The 24590-nt window shown below is 37.7% G+C and overlaps 1 protein-coding gene and 1 long non-coding RNA gene across 2 annotated transcripts in view; both read left to right on the plus strand.

Annotated features, from left to right (window-relative positions):
* Nucleotides 1-24590, plus strand: part of bcap29 (B cell receptor associated protein 29) — a 36919-nt gene that overhangs the window by 390 nt on the left and 11939 nt on the right. Inside the window, 8 exon segments of the mRNA XM_067426957.1 lie at nt 8-129; nt 1178-1295; nt 1632-1754; nt 3095-3325; nt 17491-17592; nt 17680-17780; nt 22663-22810; nt 22908-23043. Coding sequence (XP_067283058.1) covers nt 8-129; nt 1178-1295; nt 1632-1754; nt 3095-3325; nt 17491-17592; nt 17680-17780; nt 22663-22810; nt 22908-23043 — 1081 coding nt within the window.
* LOC137049791 (uncharacterized) lies at nt 7445-8407 on the plus strand. Its single transcript, XR_010899718.1, has 2 exons — nt 7445-7551; nt 8138-8407. It is a non-coding gene; the product is annotated as an uncharacterized lncRNA (long non-coding RNA).

Here is a 24590-nt window from a genome sequence, read left to right on the forward strand (position 1 = left end):
TTTGCAGGTTGGCGTTCAGATGTTTAGTGAGGAAATATGACTGTGATTTATGTTTCACCCCAATGATCATTGCAGCTGATTTCATGCGATCTGCAAAAGCCAGAGACAGTGAATTCACCACCAATAAGAGTAAGTCGTAGTTCAGATATCATCTATATTGTAGATGTTGTCCTTTAGGCCAGTGGTTCTCAGTTTTGCTTTAGGGCCCAAAGTTTACATCAGACATTGAAAAACTGTTATTTTTCGTACAAAAGTAAACAAAACATTGACATCAAATGTGAACGTCTATATTATCACAAACTACATAAGTGCAATAATATTCAAATTAAAAAGAAAATGGGCATATTGACAATATTGACTCACAGCTTAGTTTAGAGTCCAGTTCTCAATATTAACTATGACTTTTGCCTCAATAAACTAATTTCTGCTTATTAATAGTTAGTAAGGTAGTTCAGGATTATGGTATGATCATGCATTAATATGTGCTTTATAAGTACTAATAAACAGCCAATATCCTAATAAGCAACTAGTTCATAATGAGAATTGGACCCTAAACTAAATGTTATCAAATATTAATGCACTTGGACAGATATGATTGTAGTCGTATTACAAAGTGAAAGTAAAGTCTAGGCTAAAACACCGCTTTTGCCTTTTATGTCAACAACAACAAAAGAAATAAGATGGGAAGTGTTTTCTAATTTTGCATGATTATATGTGTTTAGTATTGTTTTTTCCCCCTGCTCTCTTGTGATGAGAACAGACTGCAGAAAAACTAAGACTAATTTGTCCTAAAATGGTCCAGTGACATTAGGGGTCAGCTGTGTCATATAATCAAGGGTTAAGCTTAATGCTTTGGAATTAAGTTAACCTTTTCAACAAAAAAAAGGAAATTGAACATAAATGAATTGTTTATATGCACACACACACACATACTTATGCACCCATAAATCTCTCTCTCTCACGCTCATTCTCACATACACTTGCGCAAACACACATTTTCCCCAAAACTGTGAGCCTGAGGGGTCCCGTTCAGTTCCTAACATATTGGGAGAATTACCTTGACCTCAGTTTTCTCAATGGGACTACAATTAGATACAAAGCTACTTTTCCCCTTTAGTCGAGTCACATTACTTTCATTTTCATTTTCGTATCATTTTAACATGTGTTTGCTTCTTAGCTGACCGACCCTTAATTGTCCAGTTTGCTGCGAAGGACGCACAGACGCTGGCTGATGCTGCATGTGTGGTTTCCCCTTTCTCAGATGGGGTGGATTTAAACTGTGGCTGTCCACAAAGGTAATGCTAATATTCAGAGTAATGTATGCATTAGAGCTGCATGATTCTGGATAAATTGAGTATCAGTGCTTTTGTGTTTCAAACAGAGATCATGATTCTCCCAAGATTCTGTAAAAAACAAAACAAAACAAGAATCGTCCATTTTGATTTTGTGGTGACTTTAAGGCGAAATCTTTGGATTTAACCGTGTTAAACAGAGCTGAGAGTACTCAGTACTACATAATCAAACACACAAGATGGAAGGAACATTTCCACTTTTGAGTTCCAGTTTTGTTGAATTTTGTGCACAAGTTCTTTGTGGAAGTGACAGCATTCCTGTGGATGTGTTTGTTGCAGGTGGGCCGTGTCTGAAGGCTACGGTGCGTGTCTGATTAACAAACCTGAGCTTGTGAAAGACATGGTTAGGCATGTCCGAAACCAAATAGACAACCCCAACTATACAGTATCCATTAAAATAAGGTGAGCATATGATTTCCTGACTCTAAAGTATGCTCATTTTGTGAAGTTGTACTAAAGCTTTTGAAATATGTCTTTAATTTAACTGTAAAACAGTGTGTTTTAACACGTTTTAATTGTCAGAATGCCAAATATGCTGATTATTATATTTTTGTAAAGTTTTGTATAATATTTAATATATTATATTATATTATATATGCTGTATATTAATTATAATATACTGCCTGAATTTTGTTTAATTTTAAACTATATTATTGCCCTGCTCTTTATATAAGTATGTCCAACTTTACAGTATATACATCCAACATACAGTATATACTAGAGAATGGAGATATACGTATACTACAAACACCACCGTTCAAAAGTTTTGTGGTTGATGAAATGTTTTACTGTTTTTCAGAGATGTCTCTTCTGCTCACGATGCACTGCTCAAGGCCGCATTTTATTTGATCAAAAATACAGTAAAAAATAAATAAAAGCAATGTTGTGCAATTTTTTAATAGCTTGTTTTCTTTGTCAATATATAGTAAAATGTATTTTATTTCTGCGATCAAAGCTGAATTTTCAGTATCATTACTCCAGTATTTAGTGTCACATGATCCTTCACAAACCATTCTAATATGATTTTCTGCTCAAGAAAAAAAAAAAGATTATCATTGATGTTGAAACAGTTTTTGCTACTTAACATTTTTTTGGAAAAATTTGCCCTGTCCGAATACACACTCTTTTGGTCTTGGTCACTTAAGAGCCTGTGCACGCGATATGAAAAACACGTTTTATTGGTGCAAAGATGAGTAGGTTATGTGTATTTTGAACAACCTTTGCAGCTGCTTTTATCACTTTATTTCTGTTAGAGACAGCGACTACTGAACAAGTTTATTTTAAAATGCAAAGTATTGAAAATGAAAAAAAGCTCTGTAAACACTTGCATTTTTTGCAACATTATGAGTGTGTCCCATCGGGTAATTAAAAGCTCTACACACACTTGCAGTCTTCATGCCTACTTGAAAACTTGGACCAAATAAGGCAAATACGGCATGCAAGTAGACAAGTGGTCAAGTGTAAAGACTGCAAGTGTGCAAAGACCTTTCTATTAATCAAAGAACTGTTTTCAACATTGATAATGATCAGACATTTTACCCGAGGACCAAATCAGCATATTAAAATGATTAAAAATAAATATATATTTTGATGAAATAAATCCAGCCTTGGTGAGCATAAGAAACTTTTTTCAGAAACTGTATTTTTTGTAATGTTTGCAAATGTTTGACAGGTACTTTATGTGTATGTATATATAAATTGGCTTGACATTTACTGGCAGTATTGTTTTTCTTCCTCTTCAGAATTCACAAAGATGTCAGGAAGACAGTGGATCTCTGTCAGAAGGTGGAGGCAGCAGGCGTCTCATGGATCACAGTCCACGGCCGTACAGCCGACGAGAGGCACCAGCCTGTTCATTATGACGCCATCAAGACCATCAAGGACAGTCTTTCCATCCCAGTCATCGCTAATGGTGACATCAAGAGCATGCAGGATGTGGAGGCCACCTACGCCCTCACAGGAGTGGACGGTGCGTGTGCGTTTAACTTCCTCTCCACATGCCTGATTTCAGCGTTCCCACTCGTCCTGGAAAACCTAGAAAATTGATTACAAATTTTCCAGTCCTGGAAAACACATGGAAAAATGAAAGAGAGTGTAAAATATCCAGGAAAATCTTATTGTTATCCTGGAATTTGTTTAAAGCTGCACTGTGATATTTTCCCCCATCTAGCGGTGTAAAGGTATCTGACCATCCAGTGAATAATAGTTTGTGTTCCTCTCAATTCTGATTTCGTTTTAACTCCTACGGTGGCCGATTTAGTCCAAGATTAACACGGCAATCCCCCTCTTCACATTCGACACGGTGGTATCGAGTGTTAAAACGCGAAAGGCGAAGCTTGAATTTACGGGTATGTCCCTCTTTGGCTAATGTACTTTCAAGATGGAGGGGCAACATGACAACCGGCATCCGAACCCCTCACTCGTATGTATTTTCAGTGGCATATTATAAACTTACGAGAATACTTTATTACTTGAGTAAATATACATTAATAAGCACATATATTTTTGAAAGAACTAAGTGTTTTTAGCTAAGAATAAACAAAAAAAGTTACACAGTGTAGCTTTAAAAAAAATTACGTTCTTTAGTTTTTCTTTAGCCAAGTACATCACTGGCCCAAACAATTACTGCTAGTTACAGGAGGTTCAGGAATGCCTCTAAGAGTAGCGTTTCCAGGGATGATGCTTAGTCTTGTGTAGCCACTTGCAGCAGTTAGCTAATGTTATTAACTGCTCAGATGTATGCGGTGAATGTTAACTGGTACGTAGCTACTTAATCCGACTCTCATGCCCTCGGACCCGAATTTGAGTCCTGCTTGGAGCGGGCGGTTTGAACAAGAGGGGCTACATGAGTTATAAAGTCAACATTGCGTTTAATAAAGTCAGAATTGCGGTATAGAAACTCAGTTATGTTACATACTTTATATCTCATAATTCTGAGAAAAAAGTCAGTTGCAAGACATAATTCGCAATTGCGCAGAAAAAAGTCAGAATTGTGAGTTTATATCATGCAATTCTGACTTTTTTTCATGCAATGTTATAGCTTGTCTATATAATGTTATATAAGTTATATAATGACTTCTTTTCTTATAATTGTGCGATATAAAGTCACAATTGCAATTCTAAAGAAAAAATACTTTATAGCTGGCAGTTGCGAGTTTATATTCCAATTATATAAATCGCCATTGTGAGGAAAAAGTCAGAATAGCAAAGAGAAAAAAGACATAATTACCTTTTCTTTTCTTTTTATTCTGTGGTGGAAACAAGCTTCTATAGTCATTATGTACGATTAAGAGCTCATATTAAAAACTGATTTTATAGTTAAATCATGGCAATAAACCATACTCCTTTTAAAGACTTAAAGAGCAACATTTGGCATGATCCTTGTTTTTTTTTATTTGTAGTAAAATGTCCTGGAAAATGATCGCTGAAAAAGAGTGGGAACCCTGTCTTTGCTCTTGTATCTGAACTCTTTGGATTTCTGCAGGTGTGATGGCTGCTCGGGGATTGCTGGCCAATCCTGCCATGTTCGCGGGGTACGAGGAGACCCCGCTGCAGTGTGTGTGGGACTGGGTGGACGTCGCTGTGGAGCACGGGACCCCGTTCAGCTGTTTCCATCATCACCTGATTTACATGCTGGAGCGCATCACCTCTCAGCCCGAGAGGAGGCTGTTCAATAATTTATCCAGTACGGCTGCTGTCATCGACTTCCTCCACGATACATACGGCTCCACATAGTTGTTTTTAATGAATGTATTCTTTTATAGTTTGTAATAAAGAGCATCTTATTATTTACCTGAAAAGAATGCTGGTTTTCTGTTTGCTTTAATATAGTTTATAACTGCAATGTACATTTCAACATTTCATTTCTACTCATTTCCTTGTTATTCAGAAAAAATATTATATATTGCATTATGGGAATTAAAAGGGCAGGCCTGTGCCGTTCTGTTTTTAGGTCAAATGACATTTGAATGTCACTCTGAAACGCTCTTTCTCACCGTCACCCTTACAGGAAGACTTCAGAAATTGCTCTATTAACCTCATTTCTAAACATCTCTTCTCAAGGGGGATTTTTTGCAGCATAATTGGGAAGTAAATCAGATATTTTTATTCATAAATCAACTTTGTCTAACATAGTTTTACTGTAAAGTATTTCCCCAGTGTGATTTTTTTTTTAATAGATAGTAGCATCAATAATATGATTGCAGTTTTTTGTGTATTTGAAGTGTTATTTTAATATAGTTGTATTTTTGTATAAATAAAAAAATTATTTCTTCTATTCAGAAAATGAATACAGCAGTATTTAACGGAAAGGGCGATAGGAAGAGTGCAGATTTAGCTCTTCCATGTGAGGATGAGTTAGCCAAGTTATAGGCATCCAATAATAGGGATAACTTATTTTTGGTTTCCATGAGTCCCAAGTATATATATCTATCCATTTCTGAAAAAAAGTGCATTTAAATAGAAAATAAATAAACAGAAAAAAAAAGTCAAACCATTTCCCATTGTGGTACAGCTTTAAAATATAGCAACGTTTCTGTATCAGAAGTTTTAAAAAGAAAATCCCCTAGGTGTTTATTTTTTATTTTTTGACGAATGTATGATTTAAGCCATGTCATATAAATAAAATCTTATTTGAAAAAAATAATTCATGGTCAGAACATAATGCATACCATAACCGGCTCTTGGTTCATGAACGGTCACTGTCCTCCAACCCAAACACATCTCTAACATGAAAGCTTTTGAAATGGTTTCTTTTGGAAAGTATTTAGATCCACATAAGTTGTTGAATGCAGAGGATGGTAGCTCAGTTGAGAAAAACGTGACCTTGTGACCTGGCTAGTGTGATTCCCCAATTCAGTCCTTGGATCATAGGGTGTATTATTTTGATGATATGTTTATTGCCTATTGGCGATCATCTTCCAAAGCAAACAATTCTCTTCTGCGTCACAAAGCTTGTATCCAGTGTACATATATGAAGTACCGTGGTCACTGTATCTTTAAGAAAGTAAAGGTCAGTTTCCGCTCTGCTCCTCTAGGCGGCAGAAGCGGGTTTGACCTTCAGTCTGACTCTTCGGCTGATTGACCTCATGACACTTGATGACAGTCACAACCTTTTACTGTCTATGGTCACAGCCATAGATAATAATAAAGGCTAGAAGTCTTGCCTTTATTATGTATATCTATGGTCACAACAACACGAGCAGATCCTGCAGATGAGATGATGATAGATCTAATGGCTCTTTAACACACATATTCCAGCTCAACCTGTTATTAACTTTCAGCATAAAGTCAATTTCTCTTGTGTAATAATTATGTTAATGGAACTATATCAAATCAATCTCTAGCTGTGGCGTCACCTGTTCAGTGTCTGAATGAATCGCCTCTGATGTTCAGTATAAAGTGTAATGAGAAGGAGCTGATAATGATGTGAGATTAATCAGGAGTTTGTGAAGCTTCTCTTGTGCTTCTACTTATGCCTGATATGAGAGAAAACTCTGCCTGTAAAATTGTATTTTAATTACAAATGGCATAATATTACTACAAGCATGAAACAAAGTAAAGAGCAGTGACTAGACACTTCATTGTGTTTTATTTCTGTAATATTGTTCTGATGTTTTGTAGATCTGCCATTCTTTGATTTTAGATTCATTCAGTGTTTTCATCATTTTGTAAGACACATAGCATCATCAGAAATAAAACCAGACGACTGATACAATATTACTGATGTATAATAAAATAATTTTAGACCATTTTGTAAAAATTCTATTTGTTTTTTCTCGATATATAGTGTGTAATGCTGTGTTTTATTATGCGGTGACTCTACAGAGTCAGGGATGTGTTGTGGAGCGTAAACCCGGAGCTTTTATTTATTTATTTATTCTTTATTTGACAAGTACAGTGGACAATAAAATATTACCCCAGAATTAACTAGAGCTAAATTCGATCTGTTGTCCCTGAAAGAGATGCATTTTAATTATGTTTATTTTGAGTTCTGGGACGTGTGGACAGGACAGACATGATGTTTATTTTGTTTAATTGAAGACCGTTTAGCAGTGGGCGGGACTAACCTACAAGCAGTAATCTCATTGGCTGAAAAAGTGACTAATATCCAGACAGCCTGTTGCTCATGTGCATTCTGCCTGAGGAATGGCGTGAGCATGAGGAGGTCTGCGGGTTCATGTTATACAAACTTAAAATGGTAAGTAAATATCTTTAAGTTAATCCCCTGGTTTCACAGACAGTGCTTAAGTCAAGTCCAAACCTAAAATGCACGTTTGAGCTGTTTTAACTGAAATAAAAATGTCAGTGTTTTGTTTTAAGATGTTTCACACCAAGAATGTTTTCTTCTAGGGCTCAACTAAAATGAAATCCTTGCTTCATTTAGGCCCTGTCTGTGAAACCGGGCATTATTTGTAAAGTTTAAGTGAAGTATGCTTACTCCTAGGCTTCATTATTAAGTCATGCAAACACTAAAATAAAAAAAAGACTTGAGTGTTTCTTAAAATCAGTTGTTAATCTTTCAAATTAAACTGAATTGCAGTGGTGTCCTTGTACCTCATCATTGCACCTGATTTGAATTAATGTGAAGGTTTGTAGATCATAGATGTGTAAATGCAGTGACTTAATCATTGTTGGACTTCATGTTAAATTAAATGTGTTGATACAGTATAAAATGATTGTTAACCTTAATCATGCATGTTTATTTCTGTCTGAGACCTGTATCTTCCTACAGGAAGAGCTTCTCTGCTGTGAAGTGTTTCTGATGGTCTTTTGTCTGTTTGTAGGGATCTCTTGGTCAGATCTGCTGGAGGTCATGAGGGGTCAGGAGAAGTGGCCACAGCAGTGAGTGACGTTTGGCACAGTCAGCCGAGGAGAGCAACTGCTGAACTCTTATTCACCGGTGCTTTTTCTGGACTCTGCACTCTGTTTGCTGGTGTAATGTGCCTTACACAAGAACTCCTGGACCTGTGATAACTACTTCAACTGGCCATTTCTGTTTGAGAATGTTCTGCTCCAGTGTGTATTGTTTGTGTACAATAAAAGGATAAATGTGACATTTGTGCCAATCATGATTTCATCTGATCTCAGCTTTTCAAACATCAACACCTGTGGTTACATAAAATCAGTTCAGTCAGCCTTTCAAATGAGGCCTTGTGTGTCAGGCACAAATGATGTCTGGCCCACGGAATTTATGTGTAACTTAATTTGCAAACAAAGCAGTTTGTCATTATAAATCCACTTCAATAACAGGTCACATCTGAATGCTATAATGAGACCTCATGGAAGCACCTTTAGTGTGTGGGTTTCCTAAAGGCAGGCAGCAGCAGAGAATTCCATTGGCTGGAACTGAAGGGAACTAAAAGAGGGTGTGGTCAGGGACGTGGCCAAAAGAGGGTGTGGTCAGGGGCGTGGCTAAAAGAGGGTGTGGTCAGGGGCGTGGTCAAAAGAGGGTGTGGTCAGGGGCGTGGCCAAAAGAGGGTGTGGTCAAAAGAGGGTGTGGTCAGGGGCGTGGCCAAAATCTCAAGTCTGTTTCAGGAAAATTTTCCTAAGTCGAATTTGAAAACTTTATGTTTTGCTGTATAACCGCTGCTGGATTTTGTCACGGAAGTCCCAGGGGGAGCCGGATGGATTTTCACTCCCCCCTTTGTGTCCTGCCTTCTCTCGTCCCTCATGTTCTGATCCGCTCAGTAGCTTGTCACAGCTCATGATGGGACAACCTTCACGCAACCATGCTTTGGTGACCAGGCTGGGGTTTGAACCCAGGTTCTTCCCGTGCAGGGAGGAACGCTCAGACCGCTGAGCCACTGGCACTTCCACACTGACTTCTGTATTTTTGGTAATTTTATCTTTTTTTTTATTAACTGAAAAACCAGTGAAATTAAACTTCACCTACCGCCTTGAGAGAGGTTCGAACCCGGATCGCCCACACCAAGATCTGATGAACAGACCGCTGCACCACAGGGCCTTTCATGTCTCTGCTTTTTTTTTTTTGGAGTATTGTCTTTTTTAATTAATTGATAAACCAGTGAAAATGCAAACCATTTTGAGTGGGACTCGAACCTGGATCATCCACACCAAGAGCTGATGCTCAAACCACTGGACCACGGGACCTTTCGCAGTGCAGTATATTTTTTTGGAAGGTTGTCTTTATTAGTTAATTGGAAAAACCAGTGAAAATATAACACATTTTGAGTGAGACTTGAACCCGGATTGTCCACAACAAATTCTGACGCGCAGACCGCTGGACCACAGGACCTTTCAATGTTTAATCTTTTTTTTGGAGTCTTGTCTTTTTTAATTAATTGATAAACCAGTGAAAATGCAACCCATTTTGAGTGAGACTCGAACCCAGATCGTCCACACCAAGAGCTGATTCTCAGACCACTGAACCACAGGACCATCCACACTTCAGCATATTTTTTTTGGAATCTTGTCTTTTTTAATTAATTGATAAACCAGTGAAAATGCAAACCATTTTGAGTGAGACTCAAACCCGGATCATCCACACCAAGAGCTGATGCACAAACCACTGGACCACGGGACCTTTCGCAGTTCAGTATATTTTTTTGGAAGGTTGTCTTTATTAGTTAATTGGAAAAACCAGTGAAAATACAACACATTTTGAGTGAGACTTGAACCCGGATCGTCAAGATCAAGTTCTGACGCACAGACCACTGCTCCACAGGACCTTTCATTCTTCAATCTTTTTTTTGGGAGTCTTGTCTTTTTTAATTAATTGATAAACCAGTAAAAATGCAACCTATTTTGAGTGGGACTTGAACCCAGATCGTCCACACCAAGAGCTGATTCTCAGACCACTGAACCACAGGACCATCCACACTTTGTCACATTTTTTTTTGGAAGGTTGTCTTTTTTAATTAATTGATAAACCAGTGAAAATGCAAACCTATTTTGAGTGGGACTTGAACCTGGATCATCCACACCGAGATCTGATGCTCAGACCGCTGAACCACAGGACCATCCACACTTTGTCACATTTTTTTTGGAAGGTTGTCTTTTTTAATTAATTGATAAACCAGTGAAAATGCAAACCTATTTTGAGTGAGATTTGAACCCGGATCATCCACACCGAGATCTGATGCTCAGACCGCTGAACCACAGGGACTTTCGCATTTCATCATTATTTTTTGGAGGTTTGTCTTTTTTAGTTAATTGGTAAAACCAGTGAAAATACGAACCATTTTGAGTGAGACTCGAACCCAGATTGTCCAGACTAAGATCTAATGCACAGACCGCTGCACCACAGGACCTTTCACATTTCAGCTTTTTCTTTTGGTGTGTTGTCTTGTTTAATGATTTGAAAAACCAGTGTAATTAAACTACTTTTTATACCTTGTGAGATTTGAACCCAGATCGTCCACACCAGGATCTGATGCTCAGACCGCTGGACCACAGGGACTTTGACAATTTGCCAATTTTTTTTGGAGGTTTGTCTTTTTTAGTTAATTGGAAAAACCAGTGAAAATGCAAACCATTTTGAGGGCAAACCCAGATTCAAACCCCAAAGGGCCACACCAAGATCTAATGCACAAACCGCTGCACCACAGGACAGTACACACTTACAACTTTTTAATTTTATTTTTTGAGTGTAGCCTTTTTTATTAATTGAAAAACCAGTGAAAATAAACTTTTCTTTCCACCTTGAGAGATTTGAACTGTGACTGTCCACACCAAGATCTGATGCACAGACCACTACACCATAGGGATTTTTCTTTATCATTCAGAACCAGCAAAATTAAATATTATCTAACAAGCAGTGAAATTCAAACCCAGGACTCTGTGATTAAAGCACCACAGTTTATCTCATGAAGCTTGTGATTGCACCTCCTGTGGCATCTTGTGTGAATTACAGTTGTTGGATCAAATTAACTTTGATTATTGAGTCTAATGAGCTTAAATGCGCTACACTTCTCTAAGACGGTGAGAGCAGAAAAACATTTAAACTGCCAATAAGAGCTATTTAGTACTTTCTATGTTCAGTCCTGTCTTCTGTTTAAACAAATATATTTGCAAATAAGTCATTAGAGTTAACCGGGCTGAGCACCCTTACAATGATTTGCTTGACACCAGAACAAATGAAGGCCAAAGAATTTAGACATTTCTCCCTCCAGTGGTGATTTGTGTGAATTGCACCACTACAAAACAAGTGTGATGAATGTAACTTAAACGAACTACACTTCTGCAAGAGGGTGAGAGCAGGAGAATATACTCATAACATAAGAGCGTTTCGCCATCGTGTGGTTATTTGAGTGAATTACACCTTTGCAAATCGAGTCTAATAAACGTAAAAGAGTTTTGCCCTCCTGTGGTTATTTGAGTGAATTACACCTTTGCAAATCGAGTCTAATAAACGTAAAAGAGTTTTGCCCTCCTGTGGTGTTTTGAGTGAATTACACCATTGCAAATCGAGTCTAATAAACGTAAAAGAGTTTTGCCTCTTGTGGTGATTTGAGTGTATTACACCACTACAAAACAAATGTAATGAATGTAACTTAAATGAACTACGCTTCTGCAAGAGGGTGAGAGCAGGAGAATATACTCATAACATAAGAGCGTTTCGCCCTCGTGTGGTGATTTGAGTGAATTACACCTTTGCAAATCGAGTCTAATAAACGTAAAAGAGTTTCGCCCTCCTGTGGTGATTTGAGTCAATTGCACCTTTGCAAATCGAGTCTAATAAACGTAAAAGAGTTTCGCCCTCCTGTGGTGATTTGAGTCAATTACACCATTGCAAATCAAGTCTAATAAACGTAAAAGAGTTTTGCCTCTTGTGGTGATTTGAGTGAATTACACCACTACAAAACAAATGTAATGAATGTAACTTAAATGAACTACACTTCTGCAAGAGGGTGAGAGCAGGAGAATATACTCATAACATAAGAGCGTTTCGCCATCATGTGGTTATTTGAGTGAATTACACCTTTGCAAATCGAGTCTAATAAATGTAAAATAGTTTGGCCCTCCTGTGGTGATTTGAGTGAATTGCACCTTTGCAAATCGAGTCTAATAAACGTAAAAGAGTTTGGCCCTCCTGTGGTGATTTGAGTGAATTACACCTTTGCAAATCGAGTCTAATAAACGTAAAATAGTTTTGCCCTCCTGTGGTGATTTGAGTGAATTGCACCTTTGCAAATCGAGTCTAATAAACGTAAAAGAGTTTCACCCTCCTGTGGTGATTTGAGTGAATTACACCATTGCTAATCGAGTCTAATAAACGTAAAAGAGTTTCGCCCTCCTGTGGTGATTTGAGTGAATTACACCATTGCAAATTGAGTCTAATAAACATAAAAGAGTTTTGCCTCTTGTGGTGATTTGAGTGAATTACACCCCTACAAAACAAATGTAATGAATGTAACTTAAATGAACTACACTTCTGCAATAGGGTGAGGGCAGGAGAATATACTCATAACATAAGAGCGTTTCGCCCTCGTGTGGTTATTTGAGTGAATTACACCATTGCAAATCGAGTCTAATAAATGTAAAATAGTTTGGCCCTCCTGTGGTTATTTGAGTGAATTACACCTTTGCAAATCGAGTCTAATAAACGTAAAAGAGTTTGGCCCTCCTGTGGTGATTTGAGTGAATTACACCTTTACAAATCGAGTCTAATAAACGTAAAAGAGTTTGGCCCTCCTGTGGTTATTTGAGTGAATTACACCTTTACAAATCGAGTCTAATAAACGTAAAAGAGTTTGGCCCTCCTGTGGTTATTTGAGTGAATTACACCTTTGCAAATCGAGTCTAATAAACGTAAAAGAGTTTGGCCCTCCTGTGGTGATTTGTGTGAATTACACCATTGCAAATCGAGTCTAATAAACGTAAAAGAGTTTGGCCCTCCTGTGGTTATTTGTGTGAATTACACCTTTGCAAATCGAGTCTAATAAACGTAAAAGAGTTTGGCCCTCCTGTGGTTATTTGTGTGAATTACACCTTTGCAAATCGAGTCTAATAAACGTAAAAGAGTTTGGCCCTCCTGTGGTTATTTGTGTGAATTACACCTTTACAAATCGAGTCTAATAAACGTAAAAGAGTTTTGCCCTCCTGTGGTTATTTGAGTGAATTACACCTTTACAAATCGAGTCTAATAAACGTAAAAGAGTTTTGCCCTCCTGTGGTTATTTGAGTGAATTACACCTTTGCAAATCGAGTCTAATAAACGTAAAAGAGTTTGGCCCTCCTGTGGTGATTTGTGTGAATTACACCATTGCAAATCGAGTCTAATAAACGTAAAAGAGTTTTGCCCTCCTGTGGTTATTTGTGTGAATTACACCTTTGCAAATCGAGTCTAATAAACGTAAAAGAGTTTGGCCCTCCTGTGGTTATTTGTGTGAATTACACCTTTGCAAATCGAGTCTAATAAACGTAAAAGAGTTTGGCCCTCCTGTGGTTATTTGTGTGAATTACACCTTTACAAATCGAGTCTAATAAACGTAAAAGAGTTTTGCCCTCCTGTGGTTATTTGAGTGAATTACACCTTTACAAATCGAGTCTAATAAACGTAAAAGAGTTTTGCCCTCCTGTGGTTATTTGAGTGAATTACACCTTTGCAAATCGAGTCTAATAAACGTAAAAGAGTTTGGCCCTCCTGTGGTGATTTGAGTGAATTACACCTTTGCAAATTGAGTCTAATAAACGTAAAAGAGTTTTGCCCTCCTGTGGTGATTTGAGTGAATTGCACCTTTGCAAATTGAGTCTAATAAACGTAAAAGAGTTTTGCCCTCCTGTGGTTATTTGAGTGAATTACACCTTTGCAAATTGAGTCTAATAAACGTAAAAGAGTTTTGCCCTCCTGTGGTTATTTGAGTGAATTACACCTTTACAAATCGAGTCTAATAAACGTAAAAGAGTTTCGCCCTCCTGTGGTGATTTGAGTGAATTGCACCTTTGCAAATTGAGTCTAATAAACGTAATAGAGTTTTGCCCTCCTGTGGTTATTTGAGTGAATTACACCTTTGCAAATCGAGTCTAATAAACGTAAAAGAGTTTGGCCCTCCTGTGGTGATTTGAGTGAATTACACCTTTGCAAATTGAGTCTAATAAACGTAAAAGAGTTTTGCCCTCCTGTGGTGATTTGAGTAAATTGCACCTTTGCAAATTGAGTCTAATAAACGTAAAAGAGTTTTGCCCTCCTGTGGTTATTTGAGTGAATTACACCTTTGCAAATTGAGTCTAATAAACGTAAAAGAGTTTTGCCCTCCTGTGGTTATTTGAGTGAATTACACCTTTACAAATCGAGTCTAATAAACGTAAAAGAGTTTGGCCCTCCTGTGGTGATTTGAGTGAATTGCACCTTTGCAAATTGAGTCTAATAAACGTAAAAGAGTTTGGCCCTCCTGTGGTGATTTGAGTGAATTACACCATTGCAAATCGAGTCTAATGAATGTAAAAGAGTTTGGCCCTCCTGTGGTTATTTGAGTGAATCACACCTTTGAAAATAGAGTCTGATCTTGTTGCATCAGTAAATGAACAGGTATATTATCACACACACAAACCCCACAAAAGACGTTTGTGTTATTCATTGATACATTTTATTATTGTTATTCATCATCATCGTCATCGTCATCGTCGTTGTCATCGTCGTCGTAGTCATCATCATCACCACCATCATCATCATCACCACCACCATCATCATCATCATCATCATCATCATCATCATCATCATCATCATCATCATCATCATCATCATTATCATCATCATTATTTCCCCGTGCAGAATTGTGTTCGGTTTGTCCATATACTTGCTATGAATAATAATTATAAACATATATATTTTTAATTATTTAAACATTTAATGACGTGACTCGAGTGAGGCAGCAGTGCGCGCGAAAAAAATGGCAACAGAAATGGGAAGCAGAACCCAAGGCTAGGCAATATTACAATATTCAGAAAAAGGTTGGAGGAAAAAGAATTAATATGAAAAATAGGAAAGAAGAAATAATATACTCACGACTAAGAATGGGACATACTGGATTAAATGCAACACTGAAGCTGGTAGGAAAAGGAAATGGTTTACGCACAGAATGCCAAACACAGGAAGATGTGAAACATGTTTTATTTAGATGTAGAAGGTCCAGTGAACAGAGACAAAGGTGGAAAGAAATGGACGATAGCATTGAGGATATTCTTGAGGAACAAGGAATGCAAAGTGAAAGAATTAGGACCTTAGTTATTTTCCTTAAAGATAGTAATTTAATAAGAAGAATATAAAGATGTTTTAGTTTACTATTTTTATTTTATTTTATTTTATTTTCTCCCCCCTTCCCCATTTTACCCAAAGGAATACTGCAACACTTTAGTCTACACACTCCTGTACAGTAGGTGGCGGTATACAACACATAAATGAAGTAATCTGCCAAAAAAACTAAAAGAAGAAGAAGAAGAAGAAGAAGAAGAAGAAGAAGAAGCAGTTCCCGCGGTGTCTTTCCTCTGTTAGTTTAGTTTTCCTAAATTGTGTCGTTTGTCTTCAATATCCCCGAAGATTTTCTTTATACGTAGGTGAGATGCAAAACAGGTCACCTTTCTGCTTTCTGCTTCTGTGTGCGGTGTCTCGTCTTCTGTTTTATCTGCGTTTGAATCTTCCAAGTTCATTTCCTGTTTGATCAGAGGAGAGCTCGTAACGTTATATTTATTTATTTACATGCATAAGTATGCATTATAAATATTTAAGCATTTTTGCTACATATACATGATTATAAATGTGGCCGCGAAGGTCTATTAACTGTAGTATACCGTATATACTATTATTATGTATGTTATGATGATATATGTTCCGTGTGCATGTTAAATTGATTTGCATGTTAAAGACATGCTTCCTGATAGTGAACACAGTGTTAAAGTATGTAACTGGAGGAATGTCATTAAACAAGACCTTTGAACCGGGCATAATGCCATAAGTAGATTAACTGAGATCAATAACAGCCTTGATTAGTAAGGAATTATGCATTCGTTTTTTCATTTGCTGATAATATGGTACACGGTGTTGGATAAATTACTCGAAAAAAAACAGTAATTGATCCCTAGTTACATCTTCAATAGTGTCATTAGATTACTATATAAATTACTCTCTCCAATAAGTATTTAAAGGATTAGTTCACTTCAAAATGAAAATGTCCTCCTAATTTACTCAGCCCCATCTCATCCAAAATGTTCATGTCTGTCTTTCTTCAGTGAAAAGATTTTTAGTTTTGTTTTTGAGGAAAACATTACAGGATATTCTACATATAATGGATTTCAATGGGGAACAACGGTTAAAGGTCCAAATCTATGGAGTTTCAGAGGAAGGGCTTCAAAGGCTCTGCACGATCCCAGAGGAATAGGGTCTTATCTAGACAAACCATCAGCCATTTTCCACAAAAACTCATTTATATACTTTTGAACCTAAATTGCTCATCTTGCGCTGCTCCGAGACACAGCACTGATAACTTAGTTTTAGCGGTTTTAGTCTTAGCACATTTGCTTTGTGCAAGAGTAGCATTTCAGGTTTAAAAGAATATAAATGTTTGTTTTACCCTATTCCTCGTCTGGGATCGCGCAGAGCCTCTGAAGTCCTTCCTTTGAAACGGCATGAATTTGGACCTTCAACATTTTGGTTGCCATTGAAGGCTATTATATGGAGAAAAATCGTGGAATGTTTTCCTCAAAAATCTTAATTTCTTTTCGACTGAAGAAAGAAAGACATGAACATCTCTGATGAGATGGGGGTGGGGGGGTAAATGATCAGGGAAATTTTCATTTTAAGGTGAACTAATCCTTTAATTACTCATTACTTTCTAAATCGAATATCAACCTTGACTAGTTAAGTGATTTAAGGATAGAAATGAAATGGCTTTTTAAATTAAAATAAAACTACATAAATGTATTCTTTTTACCCGACCAAAGTATAACAAATGTGAGAAGGTTAAAGTTAGACTTTAAATTTTGATGTTAATTCTACTATTGCATTATATGTAATTGTTCTACTTTAGTTCAATTTCATTAAAAGTAACCTTTACTTTTTCAACTTTGCAGTAACTAATTACTTAGTAACACCCAACACTTCTGGTACAGCATTATCTAAACTCGCTTGTGTAAATAAAAGACACTTTTACAATTTCTTTATTACTCTTTTGTCTTGCAGCTGAAACAAAATGACGTTGCAGTGGACTGCGGTTGCTTCTTTCCTGTACATGGAAATCGGTCTTCTGGTCATCTTCTGTCTACCTTTCATCTCTCCACAAAGGTAAAATGTTCCAGAGGCACGAGCACATCTAATCCATTTGCATGTTTGCCGTTGTCCACTTGCTCTTACTGACGTCCACGTTTGCAGATGGCAGAGTGTTTTCAAATGGAGCATCTGGAACCGTCTTTCCCAGTTCTGGAACAAGGGCTTTCTCACCATGATAGTAGTCCTCATTGTTCTCTTTCTTGGTATGTCATGTTCTGTTTTTATTGCCATGTCTTAAGTGCTTACAGGGTTTCCACAAGTCTTAAATGTTTTAATTTAAACTTCCACAATTGAAGGCCTTAAAAATGTCTTAAATTGGAGTTTAAAGTCTTTACCCAAACATGTAAATTAGCCCATGATTTACTCACCCTCAAGTCATCCTAGGTGTATATTACTTTCTTCTTTCGGACAAATAAAATCTGGATTATATTATAAAAAGTCCTGGCTCTTCCAAGCTTTATAATTGCAGTGAATGGTTGTTTTGTCTTTAAAAGTGTATCTGTCTATCATATAACTGCTCCACATGGCTCCGGAGGTTAATAAAGGCCTTCTGAAGTGAAGCAATATGTTAGTGTGAGAAAAATATCCATATTTAAAACTGTATAGACTAAAATAACTAACTTCTGGCGGACTGCCGTATGCAAGTTGACTTGCGTCCAGAGAGTAACCCTTGACGCGATGTATAGGTCAGATCATCGTAAGCTTTGACGCCTCTCACGGTTAAAAAAAAATATGGCTGGGCAACAAACTCAAGTCCCTTTGCAAATCGAGTTTTTTCTCTTTTTAAAGAGAAATGGCAGAGGATTTCGATATAAAAGATTATATCGAAATCCTCTGCCATTTCTCTTTAAAAATTCTTGCTTCAGACTCTTAATTCATGACCACAGTTTTGTTTATTCTCTTCGCTTCTGCGTTTTTCAATACGCACGCATCAAATTCTTTCGCCATAAATCAATGCGTACAGCTTTCTGCCGGAAGGTAGTTATTTTAGTCTGTAAGTTATGTTAGTCCCCCCGGAGCGATATGGAGCTGTTATGTGATAGTGATGGATATATGCACTTTTATGAACTTCATAAACGATTCACTGCCATTATAAAGCTTGAATTAGCCAGAACTTTTTTTAAATATAATTCCGATTTTATTTTTCTGACACTGAGGCCCCGTCCACACGTAGCCAGTGCTTTCCCGATCCGATCTTTTTTTTCTTCCTCGTTTCGAGAAATATCTGCGTCCACACGAGATTACCGAAACTGACTAAAAACGATGAAGTTTGCATGCCAGGCCAGTGTGTGGCGCTGTAATTCTGCCACAGAAATACACTAAAAACGGAGAAGAAGAGTTGTGGCTAGCAGGGGTATAGCAGTGGTCGGAGGTGAGGCAAAATCTCACAATAAAATAACAATAAATACATTTGCTACTTAACAGATGTGTTTTATTAATGCCTACACCTACCCCAACCCAAAACACACCCTTACAATAATGCAGATACGCTAATTAAATTACGCGATATTGATGTGCGCATGCCCAGTGCCCGTAGTTATATCCCTTAACTCTTTCACCGTGCTGGACGTAGTGTGATGACATCAGGAAGGTGATCGTTTTCAGATTTACCCACTTTGGGACCCGGTTCCAGAAAATATCAGATTCATGCTTTTAAAACACCGGATCCGTGTGGACGAAACGCTGATACGGTACAAAATGTATACGTATACGCGTCTCCGTGTGGACGGGGTGTCAAAGAACAATGGCATGTACAACTAGGAAGACTTGAGGGTGAGTAAATCATGGGATAATTTTCATTTTTTGGCGAACTAACCCATTAAATTCAATATCATTGCATTAAATTAGGGAATAAATTAGTATAAAACATGGACGAAACTGCAGAATCGATTAATAAAAATGGAGTTTACTGAATAATGCAGAATGTCACAGAATTGGTCAAATTTTGGATGAATAAATGAAAAGTAGGTCAGCACACTTAAAGGGACAGTTCACCTAAACATTTAAATTCTGTCATCATTTACTCACCCTCATGTTGTTCCAATCCTGTTTGAGTTTCTTTCTTCTGTTGAACACAAAAGAAGATATTTGAAAGAATATTTGTAACCAAGCAGATTGAGCAACCATTCACTACCATAGTAGGGAAAAAACTGAATTACAGAATACAAATGAACAAATCCCTAAATTAAATTGCATGCTCTGCAAAAAATTATGTTCTTCCTCAGGATTTTGTTTTAGTTCAAATTCATAGCATCCTTAAAGGGATCCCCTGGTGTTGAGACTTGTATGGCTTAATATAACATAAATGATGTCTCTTACTGAATTATGTAGTAGAAAACCCATGAAAGATCTACGTTATTTAAAAAATCGATTTTATATTTGGACCATGGGCGGCGCCATTTTGTTTGCGTTCTAGGTTGATGACGTAGAATGGTTGAACTCCTCAATCAGCTGGCGTTACCCGTAGCTATTTTTACCACAACGCAACTCGAAAATTGTTTCAGAGTTAAACAAAACCAATGAATTGCTTTGTAATTGTACTTAAAACACACTCAAACATACATGTGCACACAAACTCACCTACACAAGTCACAAACAGATCGGCGGGCGCGCACACACACCTGACAGACTGCGCTGTCTCAATCGAGATGTTGGGCTGCTCAGTCTCCACGACAGGGGCTGAATCCGAAATCGACCCCCTATACCCTGAAATAGGGCATTATTTGAAGGGACGGCCATTTGTAGTGTTGTCCGACATCATGGACATGTTCGAGTGCAGTCATTCAGTCTCACGTTCACCGCAATAACGAGTGTACAGCCGATTTACAAACAGCTGTCCGACTTCACGCACCCAAACATACATGTGCACACAAACTCTCTCGCTCACACAGACTCACACACACCCCAACAGATCGGCGCGAACACACACACACACACACACACACACACACCCCAACAGATCGGCGCGAACACACACGCACTGCGTGAGCGCATACATACCCTCAATCACTATTCCCTGTGTTGATATCTAGACTGTTGATATGCAGTAGATTAACTGTAATGCCTAATGTATCCAGCAGAGGGAAATATCTAGGTAGGATGATGGGATAAGTTAACGTGAGGAAGAGAGGCAGGATGTTTTGGTGATGATGCATGGGATTGTTTGTGCATTAAAGTTTGAGCACAAGCTCAGTGAATTAACCTCAATCTTTAAACTTTCACTTTTAAGACACAAATTACTTTCGCTACTTTTGTTCACTAATACAACTTGAAGGAGTTAATGAAGACGATCGAGTGCGTGAAGTCGGACAGCTGTTGTGTGTAAATCGGCTGTACACTCGTTATTGCGGTGAACGTGAGACTGAATGACTGCACTTGAACATGTCCCTATGGTGTCGGACAACACTACAAATGGCCGTCCCTTCAAATAATGCCCTATTTCAAGGTAAAGGGGGTCGATTTCGGATTCAGCCCCTGTCGTGGAGACTGAGCAGCCCAACATCTCGATTGAGACAGCGCAGTCTGTCAGGTGTGTGTGCCCGCCCGCCGATCTGTTTGTGACTTGTGTAGGTGAGTTTGTGTGCACATGTATGTTTGAGTGTGTTTTAAGTACAATTACAAAGCAATTCATTGGTTTTGTTTAACTCTGAAACAATTTTCGAGTTGCGTTGTGGTAAAAATAGCTACGGGTAACGCCAGCTGATTGAGGAGTTCAACCACTCTACGTCATCAACCTAGAACGCAAACAAAATGGCGCCACCCATGGTCCAAATATAAAATCGATTTTTTAAATAACGTAGATCTTTCATAGGTTTTCTACTACATAATTCAGTAAGAGACATCATTTATGTTATATTAAGCCATACAAGTCTCAACACCAGGGGATCCCTTTAAATCAAGATACATTTGCTTGACATAAATAAAGTCTTGTTTTCTGAGAAATTGAACAAAATTAAATGATTAAATAACAAATAAAATTACAATTTTATTTTGAATTAAGTTGATTTTTATGAACCCATTGGCAGATATTTGTTCTAAAAAGTTATGGAGATCTGTTGGAAATTATATTTTCATACTTTGAAGTGAGCTCATTTTATGCTGCTTACGCCCGTTTCACACATACTCCGTCTGCAGTGCGTGTTGCGTTGCGTGTGCGTTGCAGGATCCGCACGCCCTGTTGTGCTTTCACATATGCTGCGTTTGCGGTCCGCATCTGATCCGCTGTTGCACACCACAAACACAGCATTTATTAATTATTTTTGTAATATATTTGTAATATATTTTATTTGAAATCCAAAAGTTGTTACTGAACATTGCTTGTCAGAATTGCAATTCTCGTTGTTTACTCTTTCATAGAAGTCAGGTTAACGTACTACATTTAAACAACATTTATTTAATTCATTAATTCATATTTATATACTTTAGATTTAGCTCACACAAGTGGCAAAACATTTAAACATTGGTTATAACCTAAAATCATAAACATTTTAAATTAGAAACTTACAATAGGCTATTCAAAAACAGACGACTCTTGTCTTTTCTTTCGTTTTACACCCTTTTAAAAGGAATGCTGCAGGTCATAAAGAAATTAGCTTTCCACCTCCAAAAAAGGAGGAGTGTTATCCATTATGGCACCTTTTTTTTTATACCTAAATGCCAGGTACGGTGTCGCTTTGTTGCTTTACTTGAAAAGAAAAAGGCATGTGTTGACTTTGAAACAAGAGTATATTTTAAATGATATGCATCTGTGGTGAAATTACTAGATTTTCGCGTCAGTACATGTTTATTTTAATCACTTTAATGCAGCAGTGGAGCACAGCAAAAAATAGACTCGGTACGAAAACGATCCGTGCACTGCTGAGACGCACCGCTCCTTGAACGGACTGACGGACCGCATCCGCGTGTAGTGTGAAAGCTGTCATCCGTTAACATGGGTATAAAAAAAAAAATGCACTGCAGACGAAGTATGTGTGAAACGGGCGTTAGACATTTAGAGAACGTATTACCATGTTATGTTCCCTTAATTTATTCCTTAAATTTTTTTTATAATGATCTTCTAAATGACCCATCTGTAACCTTCTGCAGACGCCCTGCGAGAGGTGAGGAAGTACTCGAGCGCTGACCAGAATAAAGACTCCAAACTGCACCCCAACATGTTTGACCACATGCACATGAAGCTCTTCCGAGCACAGAGGAACCTCTACATCTCGGGCTTCTCGCTCTTCCTGTGGCTGTACGTGTATGCAGTGATTTACACGCGTGACATCGACCGTTGGTAGTTTGTATTGTGATATTGATATAGCCCTTATATTGGTGATGTTTTGTCATAGTGTCATGAGGAGAGTGATCACTCTGATCAGCCAGTTGGCCGTGGCCATCAGCACCAGTTCTGCTCTGCAGACTCAAGTTGAAAGCGCCAACAAAGCTGCCAAGAAATACATGGAGGACAATGAGATGCTCAAACAGGTTAGAAGGCTTTACCTAATTTTGTGTTCCCAGTCTGTCAACAAATATTGGATTTGATCTTTTTTGTCAACTTGTTTCTTTAAGTTAGCACAAGTTTTTTGATTGTAGGCCTCGGTGATTTGAGCTTATGCACCTTAGGCCCCGTTTACTCCTGCTATTAAGATGCAGTTTGGTCAATCGGCTCACAAGAGGAATACACTAAAGGGATCTAAAAATCTTTGAGCTTGTCCACTTTTGACCACTTTCAGAGGTTGTCAAAAACACATTAGACTGGATTGGGTTTGTAGTGTAAACGCTTATGGCCCAATTAATTAGAAGATTATTGACTTAATGCATAAACTATAGGACGTGCGCTAGCCAGAAAGGATTTAAACGTAGTCGGCTGAAGAGCCGTGTTTAATTTGAAGAAGAAAAATGTAACAAGCACAATGTTCTCTCACCATTCCTGATTTCTAACACACACTCACAGCGTTCGGCTTGCTGCGGACAGAGCAGAAATGAAAGCTAATGCTCTCTGTATGTTTTTCTGTCGTCTCCGGGTTGCTTTCTTATGTATATTGCGCAAGCTTATTTCGTCGTAAGATCTGAAAAACCAATACATTTACCTTCCCATAACCCCTCCCCTCAAAGAAATGATGATAAAAGTGGTCAAGAGACCGATTAAAACGCTAGAAGTAAACAGGAATGTGTCTCCCTCGTCTACTGACCAGAATGTATAACACAGCATCGAGATGTTAATAAGCAATTTTTGTTGGCCGTTTTTTCTTTTGTTGAGAACCTAAGTGTAATAAGGTGGCAGCCCCAAAACACCAAAAAAAAAAGAGCAAAAATATTCGTAGTCTGTTGTGATTGGTCTACCGCTTACAGCGTGTGTCAGAAGCTACATCAATCCGAGCGCAAGTCCAAAGATGAAACATTGGATGAACTAGTTATTCTGACTTGAGCAGGACGTTTCTCAGTGATACGCTACTCAGTTTGAGGTTCATTATTAGATGTTAAACCTGTAATTCCTCACCATCATAGGCTGGGCGATATGGCCCCAAAAAATCCCCAATTTTTTTTTTTTCACCAAAAATTCGATTTACGATTTAAAACTGTTTTCTGTGTAATTTAGGCACAATTTGAAGAAAAGTTTAGTTTTTCCTGAGACTTTGTGACTTCGTACTTTTCTCCATATATGAGGGAGTGGAAATGGCTAATAAATCAATGTGCTCTTCTGCTGGTTATAGTGGTGGGCAGTTCATATCTTTTTTAAATAAAAATGCTACAAAATGGATTACACTTTTAGTTTTACAAACCATCACATTAAAAATAACATTAAAATCGGATATTTAGAGCTTTGAAGTGCTGGAAATAAGTGTGAAGCTCTTGAAAACTATTGGAAAGTGCTTGAATTTCAATCTCAAAAGGTTGTACGAATCCTGAGATAAATAATGACAACAACAACATTAAATCCATGTTGTTTTACCACAGTTAATCATGGTGAATGTTGGTGATTTGTGACTGAAACCCCTGACCTTCGCTCAGCTCTGTTTGATCTGATATCT

This window comes from Pseudorasbora parva, chromosome 20 (genome assembly GCF_024679245.1).
Source record: "Pseudorasbora parva isolate DD20220531a chromosome 20, ASM2467924v1, whole genome shotgun sequence".
In the NCBI taxonomy this organism is placed as follows: Eukaryota; Metazoa; Chordata; class Actinopteri; order Cypriniformes; family Gobionidae; genus Pseudorasbora; species Pseudorasbora parva.